The sequence below is a fragment of the Macrobrachium nipponense genome, chromosome 42 (genome assembly GCF_015104395.2).
Source record: "Macrobrachium nipponense isolate FS-2020 chromosome 42, ASM1510439v2, whole genome shotgun sequence".
Lineage (NCBI taxonomy): Eukaryota > Metazoa > Arthropoda > Malacostraca > Decapoda > Palaemonidae > Macrobrachium > Macrobrachium nipponense.
Window position 1 is genome coordinate 35,836,599 of NC_061103.1, and position 10,000 is coordinate 35,846,598.

The 10,000-nt window shown below is 37.7% G+C and overlaps 1 protein-coding gene across 7 annotated transcripts in view; it reads left to right on the forward strand.

Annotated features, from left to right (window-relative positions):
* LOC135213108 (uncharacterized) overlaps positions 1-10,000 on the forward strand; it is a 115,857-nt gene that overhangs the window by 77,245 nt on the left and 28,612 nt on the right. For all 7 annotated transcript variants that reach the window (XM_064246986.1, XM_064246988.1, XM_064246990.1 and 4 more), the window contains one exon: positions 9,975-10,000. This exon is cut by the window's right edge. In XM_064246986.1, the coding sequence (XP_064103056.1) occupies positions 9,975-10,000 (26 nt within the window). The remainder of the gene's footprint in view (positions 1-9,974) is intronic.

The window sequence follows — 10,000 nt, forward strand, 5'->3', positions numbered from 1 at the left end:
TAACAAACAATAACTTACCGCCTTATTACATTTAACACAAAAGTGAGAGGGAGGTCGACAGAAAGCTTAATTTACTTAATTCCACACAATTCAAACAAGTAGATTGAATCTTGGCTGGCATGCAATCCAGCAAAATGAGTGCAACACGTAATTTACAACCAAGTTTACAGTCAACAAATATAAAATAGAATAAATTCTGCCTGGAATGCAACCCAGCAAAAAAAGTGCAGCAAGTATCTTATGACAAATATTCAGGTCGCTGGCTTTCAAGATGCAATAGTATGCTGGGCCTTAACCCAGTCTGACTACCTACACATCTTTCAAGGAAGGTCCACAGCCAGGGCCTGAAAGTACTCGAGTGTTAATACTACATAAATACTTACAAGTAAACAAGTTATACTCGGTAATCTTGTGGGTTTATTTTTCCATATTCAGAAGAAAACTGAAAGAAGTTTTTGTTTGATGCAATAGTATTTTACACAATGATAACGCAATGTGGACCCATGGCTCGTGTGTTTTCTGGTTGCTGTGACTATCAGTTTATGAGTTTGTTTGTAGATGACAAGGCTGAATTAGTAATCTTCTAAGGCAACGTAGCTCTCTAGGTGGTAATTGGCAGAACATGACGGGCAAGATAACACAGCTCTGAAAGTAGATTTCTCAGATAAGAATTCGAACGTGAAAGGTTCTCTCACTTGCAGTAATTTATCACAATGCAAGGATGTATCACTGAGTAAAGATGAATTCATTTCCCGGGAGTAATTCATAAGGGAAATATGCATGCTAGGAGTACACAAGGGATTTTATGTTGGGAGGTGAAATTCTGAAAGGGAAAATTGAGAGATTTTAGTGAGAGAAAATAGAAACTGGCACTTAATTGCTGCTTTTGGACTTACTGGGCAATCCAGTCTTGCAGAGTGCACTACTGCTCTGACTTGATTTGGTATGCCTTCTGTTAACCACTTAGGACGACCTAGGACCCCAGATTTCTTGTGACTTAGTTGCACATGGATATTGGACGTAGTTAGCAAAGGTGTTACTCTGACAAGCACTGATTGAAGACTGCTATTTTGAGCCCCTTGTTACTTTTTTTTCCCCTTGTTACTTTCTTTTGACCTGTTATTTGCCCAGATGCCTTTGGGCTCCGGAAAGAGCGAGGCATTGATGAAGGAGTGCCATAATCCTGAAAGAGCAATTAAGACCAACAGACAGGAGATCACAGGACTAAAGTCCTTGGGACGAGGGTATCCACAGGGATTACTAGCATGCCCATCAGCTCCAAGACTAATCTAAGCTTCTAGCTAATCAGACCTTTGACCCCAGACAGCGATAGGATGAGTCTCGAGGTAGTAAACTCGCTGTCTGGGGTCAAAGGTCTGATTAGCTAGAAGCTTAGATTAGTCTTGGAGCTGATGGGCATGCTAGTAATGTATTGAATTCTGACCTCTGTGTTAAGAGGCCAGAGAGACGAGAGCAGCATATAGCCGTTACAATATATATATAATATATATATATATATATATATTGTATATTATATATTATAGTATATATATATATATATATAATATATATATAAAGGAGCTACTAACTGACACACACAAGACTGAGTTCGATCCCGTTTCCTGGTTGAGTTGAGAGAGAGAGAGAGAGAGAGAGAGAGAGAGAGAGAGAGAGAGAGCGAGGTAAATCACTCCCATGATAGCAAGAATGTATTTTTTTCAAAACGTGTCTATTTATCTAAAGCCACTCTATGACACATCCAACTCGAGATCTCAGGGTCACAAGTCTAGCCACTGGTAGATTTGGTCGAGAATCCTAATAAATAATATATAAATATAGGTCTTAAGACTATTCATAAGAAAACCTGACTTCATACGCAATCTTTTGCTGGGTGCGCTTGCGCGCACTATTTGAAGCATTGCCGGCTCACTGATTATCATCCGTTACTTCAATTTTCTTGTTTTTTCCCCGAATGTTGAAGTAAGTTTTTTTTACAAAGGAGTCTTGTTATCTCAACTGTGTAATCATATCCTTGTTCTAGTGCTGTGATAAATAAATTATTTTCACTTTTATTGACAACCACACAAACTTTTTTCTTACCCTTCTATCCAAGTCTTAGGATTGATTATACTCACGTCAAGTATACCGTGTGTTTGCCCAAGCCATTCTTCCTTCGTCTCTGAGTTTATATTGTTGTTTTCCTTGCTTGTTTCGACTCTATGCCTCTGTTATATGTTGTTTCACATGATGGCTCCCATAGGAGAGAGTTCAGTTAGCTTCCTGACTCCTACCATTGCTAATATTCATAAAAATCTCATAATGGCATGAGGCACTAAAATGGTGAAGAAACCCACAGTGGTGTATGTATATACTATATATATAATGTATTATATATTATCTATATATATATAGTAATAATCAATCTTATCTAATATATATATCCTATTATGTTATATAGATAAATTGTATATGTAATATATATATTATATATATATATATATAGATATATCATATATAATATATATATATATAATATATTTATATCTATATATGTATATATATATTTATATATATATATTTATATATCTATATATATATATCATTCATAATATGTAGTATATATAATTTTTATATGTCTACACCACTGGATTTGTTCGTTTACCATTGATAACAACAATATCATCGATTTTTCTTTTTTCTTTTTGTGTATTCGTCGTTACAGAAGCTGTAACTGCCGTCATGTAATCTGTATCTTTTATATTCTAACCATCTGTTCGCCCAGAGTACCCCTACAGAATATTCATGAAGGGGGGAGGGGGGCGGGAGAGAGTGTAAACAAACCTTCACTCTCCGATCACTGTCAAGGCTGAGGATGGAATTCGTGTCCTCTGCTGGTACCCTCCTTTCAGTTTAAATGTTTTAAGGATATGGTGCTTAGAATGAGAGAGAGAAGCAACGTCTGCCGTTATGAGCAACCTCTTGGCATTGTTGTTACGTAACGCAGCAAGAAGTATCAGCAAAGGTTACCGTGGAGGTCATGAGCAATGTGTGAGTGTTACAGAACGGTTAGGTACGGTAGTCTCTTTGGAATATGAATTCGGTGCTGATATTTGTATTCTACGTAGGGGAGATGGATCAATAGCAATATACATATGTATATATACATACATGTGTGTGTGAGTGTGTGTATACATTCTGGTACCATAGTAGATTCACATCAACCGTGCATTTGATGTCTAGGCCAGTCCTTTACGACGCTCCAGATTGGCTGTTGATAAGACAATCACAGGGCTGGAAGCTGTCAGTCTCTCGAGAGAGTTCACACAGGCAGGATGTATGTTCCACCTCTCCTGAGGGATACTTTTGAAAGACGTATCGTATCCCTCAGGAGAGGTGAAACACAAATCCCACCCATGTGAACTCTCTCGAGAGACTGACAATTTCCAGCCCCGTGATTGGCTTATCAACAGCCAATCAGGTGCGTCGTAAGGACATCAAATGTACGGTTGATGTGAATCTACTATACCACCGATGCTAATCTTTCCTTTGTTTCAATAACAATTGGTAGGAGAGAGGAGAGGAATACAGACATACACACACACACACACGCACGCACACGCACACACATACATATATATATATATATATAAAGTGTGTGTGTGTGTATATACATATATATGTATATATTACATACATACATACATATATACACACACACACATATATACATGCGTAGTAGACAGGATAGAATAAAAGAAAGGCAATAACAAGGAATAATGAAACACCTTAAGATTAAATCGAACCAACATCTATAACTCCCCTTCTTCCACACCAGAACAAGTTTTAGACGCTGGAAGAGAAACAGAAAGAAGCAGCAAGAGGAAGCATGAAAAAGGAGGGAAATTTTGTCAGAAAATAACCACAAGGAGATAGAGAGTGAGGATAGAAGTCCCTACGAATGTAGACGAAACCGTATAAAGACTATGTATATTATTCTTGAGATTGTCTTGCCATAGGCTGTGGGAGGCAGGTTAAGAATGCGTAGACAAAGATGGGTATTTTGGGAGGAATATACCGGTTAAGAATATAGACGAAACTAAATAAAGGCCATATACCATTAACCTAAGAGTGCAATTGTTGAAGAACTCGAAATAATTTAAAAGGCAAGAGTACAACTGGCCAAGAATATAGACGACACGAATGAAAGACCCAAGAAACATATTGCGAACACTTCACTGAAACATTTTCAATCCTAGAAACCAAATAACTATAACAATATTCTGAAAAATGACTCCTGCACCGTCTTTTGTTAGATATAAGGCTTACCCAAATATCCACGGGAACAAACAAGATGCAAACAAAAAATAAACAAAAGACAAACGGACAGAGACACAATGGCTCGCTGAAACAAAGCAAGATCAAGTTGTGTTAGGCTGGGATGTCACCTTCGTGTACCTGTGTTCGTTGGGGGTGGGGGGGGCTGTTGTTGGTGTTGGGGGTGGAGGTAGGGGGGCGGGGGACGTTTGTATAAGCTTCATCAAAACTAGTTTCCTTTAACCATTTTTGTTGTTGTCTAAACGTCTTGTATATATATTTCGTGTTGTGCCTTACTTAACAAACAGGTACAGACGGTGTCATAAGTTTCCTTTCTTCAACTTTTTCACCTTATATGTAAATCGTGCAAATGTGTTTGACTTATGAAACTTCAGTTTCATACATCAACTATTGAGGACATCTTGAAAGATCAACTGTATCATGTTAGTTCTGAGATAACGATGGTAAAGTTGTAATTTACCAAATCTATTGAGACCGATAAACTTCTGGACTGTGATAAATATAGAAGACATTCAGTGGTCACACAGTACAGGTATGGTGTAGGCTACACAGTTTGATCTCTCTCTCTCTCTCTCTCTCTCTCTCTCTCTCTCTCTCTCTCTCCCCTTAATATTCAGTGAATGCATAATACAGGCATGGTATACATAGTTTGCTTATGGCTCTCTCTCTCTCTCTCTCTCTCTCCATAACATTCAGCAGATGCACAGAATACGTATGGTGAACCCAGCTCTCTCTCTCTCTCTCTCTCTCTCTCTCTCTCTCTCTCTCTCTGTACATTAATCCACTACGCACCAGCATCGATAATGCAGCGTCTATTCAATGCGTTGCCAGCTCATCTGAGGAATATATCGGGATTGAGTGTAGATGTGTTTAAGAATAAGCTCGACAAATATCTAAGCTGCATCCCAGACCATCCAAGATTGGAAGATGCAAAATATACCGGAAGATGTACTAGCAACTCTCTGGTAGACATTAGAGGTGCCTCACACTGAGGGACCTGGGGCAACCCGAACAAGATGTAAGGTCTGTAAGGTCTGTAAGATGCACAGAATAGGTATGGTGAACTCAGGTCTCTCTCTCTCTCTCTCTCTCTCTCTCTCTCTCTCTCTCTCTCTCTCTCTCTCTCTCTCTCTCAAGAATTTCAAGAGGTGAATCTTCAAGCTAATATTCCTATCAGGAAGCGCTTCCGGATACTGCGTTTGACAATAGAGGCGAAATTACGTTTGAAGCTGAAGGATTTCCTCCCCTATATACGTGACTCTTGACACCCTGGCGTCACTACACCTTACGTTAAAGCTGATGATAATAATGGAATAATAATCACGATTCTGTCAGTCGTCGGCGTTTGCAGTCATTTGCTAGTGTTTGAAATCAGTGATTGGAGGCAGATTTTATGTCAGTGTTTGAAATCTGGGATTGGAAGCATATTTTGTGTCAGTGTTTGAAATCTGGGATTAGAAGCAGATTTTACGTCAGTGTTTGAAATCTGTGATTGAAATCAGATTTTACGTTAGTTTTTGAAATCTATGGTTGGAAGCAGATTTTACGTTAGTTTTTGAAATCTATGGTTGGAAGCAGATTTTATGTCAGTGTTTGAAATCAGTGATTGAAAGCAGGTTTTATGTCTGTCTTTGAAATCACTTTGGTTGAAAGCAGATTTTATGTCAGTGTTTGAAGTCAGTGATTGGAAGCAGATTTTATGTCAGCATTTGAAATCACTGTGTTTGAAAGCAGACTTTATGAAATCTGTGGTTGAAAGCAGATTTTATGTCAGCGTTTGAAATCCGAGTGGTTGAAAGCAGATTCCTTTGCTAGTGCTTGAAATCACTGATCGAAAGCAGAGTTCATGCAATGATTGACCGAAGATTTGATGTTTGGCGTTTGAAATCATATAGAAATCTTAAAAAGACTTTCATAGATGATAAACTTTGATCGTCTGCAAACGTCTATATGATTTTTAGAATTCGCCTGGTATTCCCCTTGGTGTAAGACGTAAGCAGCAATAAATATTCATTTGTAATTTCATTTATATTTAATAATGTTGACGGCTACGGTGCTACAGTGTTGCCTGTGACCCGTCAGTTTTCTTCTGCCGATTTGACAGTTAAATGTCTGTTAAATTTAATATTTCTATCATTGAAAGTGAACATAAATACAAACGCTTAAAATCCCAGGGAAATTGTTTAGTACTTTTATTTTTAAAAAGGGAATTTCGAAGACAAATCCTCATAATATACCATTTATTTGTTACGTGAAATACGTTTGTACCAATTATATATGTTTTTACACCCCGTAGGAGTGGAGTGCCGTGAGTGCACCTCATTCGGTGCAATGTAGGCATGACTTAAGGTTCTTTGCAGCGTCCCTTCGGCCCCTAGCTGCAACTCCTTTCATTCCTTTTACTGTACCTCCGTTCATATTATCTTTTTTCCATCTTACTGTCCACCCTTTCCTAACAATTATTGTGTCATAGTGCAATTGCTTTGAGGTTTTCCTCCTGTAACACCTTCCGAACCTTTTATAGTGAATTCCCGTTTCAGCGCCGGTATCTTGCCAAAAATCTATGTAAATCACATTTTATTCTTCACTCGCAAAGCGCTTCAGTGGCGTGATCGGTATGGTCTTGGCCTGCCACCTCGGTGGCCGCGAGTTCGACTCTCGGACATTCCATTGAGGGGTTAGAGATGTCCATTTTTGGGTGGTAGAAGTTCACTCCCGACGCGGTTCGGAAGTCACGTCAAGTCGTTGGTCCCATAGCTGAATAACCACTGGTTCCATGCAACGTAAAAACACCATACGAACAAACAAACAAAACTTCACTCGCAAGGAAAAAAAAGAGAGAGAAGACGTCAGTCATTCAGGGTCATCAATTTCGAACGAAGACGAAGTTGGCGAGGATATAGTATATTATATGCTCGGGCACATGCGTCATTGGTAGCCAAGAACTGCTGTCGTTTGATTCTGAGCCTAACCCTTCGGACAGTGAGATAGTCTCCTTGGGGATATTGTGCTGTTAGAACCTCCTCAGACAATTCACATTGTATTATAATCGTTTGGTTGTATTTTAATCTGTTTATTTATTCATTTATGAGTTCATCTTTTCATCTTCTAATAACAGATGAAGTACATTACTACCCTCAGACAATTCACATAGTATTGTAATCGTTTGGTTGTATTTTACTCTGTTTATTTATTCATTTATAAGTTCATCTTTTCTAATAACAGATCTCTCTCTGTATTTCTTGTTATGTTCAAGGAAAGATGAAGTGCATTACTATCCTCAAAAAATTTACATTGTATTGTAATCGTTTGGTTGTATGTTTATCTGTTTTTTTTTATTCATTTATGAGTTCATCTTTACATCTTTTCTAATAACAGATCCATTCTTTCTCTATTTCTTATCATCTTCTGGAACTTTTTGCAAATGAACTACTTAGTCTTCGGAAGCTTGGATTTCGAATCTGTGGTCCCAGTGTGCTTGTTCCATATGAATTGGGGGTTTATCTTCTGAATAATAATAATAATAATAATGATAATAATAATATAATAATAATAATAATAATAATAATAATAATAATAATAATAATACAAACACCTGAACTTGTCCCTGGAAAATAAACAATGATATGACAACAAAGAATGTGTATTGGTCCTCAACTCAGAGACAAAACACCTTGATAAGTCAGAGTGTGTATATATATATATATATATATATATATATATATATATATATATATATATATATATATATATATATATAATAAATGCGGAAGCAGGGCAGAAGAAAAGACGCATCAAAAAAACAAAACAAAAAACATTGTTGCGACGTAAGGAGTTGACACTGAATCCAAGTAGTCGGGCAACTTGGCTCTCAGCGGCGTCTCAAGGTCCTGCAAGGTAGCCTGCCTGTACCGCGTCCGTTTCACTGGGTCCACTAGTGGTGGTAGTAGTTACGGTGTGTTCGTGTGACGTAACATTTGCGTCACTTCCGCATTGGCTTGTTAGTGCATTTTTTCCTCTTTCTTTCTCCCTTCCTGTTGATGCTGTGTTCTCTGAAGAAACCTTGAATGAGATACTTTCGTATTGTCCAGTGTATCTAGGATTCTAGGTCTGGGTAAAATCTAACAACTTTGGATTCAGTATTGACATAACAGGCAAGATTCAAAGTCGTACTGCTGCTTTATAATCTGTCTAGATCGTCTAGACCATGATGTCAATTTATCAAAAGAACACACTCATGAAAGACCTTTTATTATCATAACTTTTACTACTTTTATGATAAATGCACTGCAATTTTATAGTCGTCATATTGAAGGACATTCCTGCGTTCTGTTTAACAGATCAAATGCGTCGAATATAAACCTTTCCTGTTGTCGCTAACTTGATATTACTGTTAACACCAGTAAACTATATTAATGCACTTATTTATAAACCCCAAGAAACTGTACACTTAGCCTCTGGTAAATAGTTATTTACAGTTGCCCACGCAGATCTTTTTTTGTAGCATGCTCTGTGATGATAAGGTCATGGTTTTTGCAGCTTGCTTGTACGTCAGTAGTGTCCTAGAGAGTCTGTGCTAAGTGGAGACAGGCAGCCTAGACATCAGAGTTTGAAATCATGATAAGAAAATAATAGAATTTTGCATTCTCTCTGTATCTATGTTCCTCAGTGAAGGTATTGTCGTAGAAGTATCTGTAATTCAATATTTTCCCGTTTGGAGTTCACAGGAATCGAGTAGCCTACACATCAGAGTGAATTTGCGCCACAAAAATGGCTGGATTTTATTAGTCTCTATCTGTGAATTGTTGTCGAAGTACCTATAATTCAATACCTTCCCCAGGAATTCACAGTGATAATTCACTTTTTTTAAAGAGGGAACCCTCGAAATATAAATTGGTACCATATCAAAGTGAAATTGTGCCACACAAATGGTTAAATTTTGCACTTTCCCACTGTCTATCTTTCCACGTGAATGAGTTATTGTATGAGTACCTATCATTCAAATATTGCCCCGGTAATCCACAATGACATTTCATTTTATAATTCATTTTTTTGCAGAGGAGTGCTCCAAGTGCAAAGAGGTAGCCTGGCTGCAAATTCCCGAGATGTATACTGGTATTGCACCAGTCCCAGTTTTTTTTTTTTTCTTTTGCTATGTCCCTAGGTTCGGTTAGGTTAGGTTAGGTTAGTTCAAGATGTTTTGTAGCTAAAACTTGGGTGTGGGAGACAAAATGAGATTATTTTCAAGAAGATTCTATGGTTAGTTTTTAAGATATGGCATCCCGCTTCTCCAGGGAAAGTTCGGTACTCGGTTACAGTTGGGGAATATGTAGCCTGGCTCTCAAAGGATGAAATTGTGGTACAAAAAACGTTTCAATTTTATACTCTTATCATTTTCTTAATCCCTTGTTAATGTGTTATTGCAGAAATACCCACAATCCAAAATTTTCCCATGTAATTCCCAGGAATCAGGTAGTCTAATCATCAGAGAGTGTAAGCGTGCCACAAAAATGTCATTATTTTATGTAATACCAGTCTCTATGTTTCTCCGTGAATGTATTATTACATGAATACCCACAATCCAACATTTCTAATGCAATTCATTGTGATAACTCCTATTCTAATTCGTTCTCTCGCAGGGGAGCGTACCGTGGTGGTGTTCCTA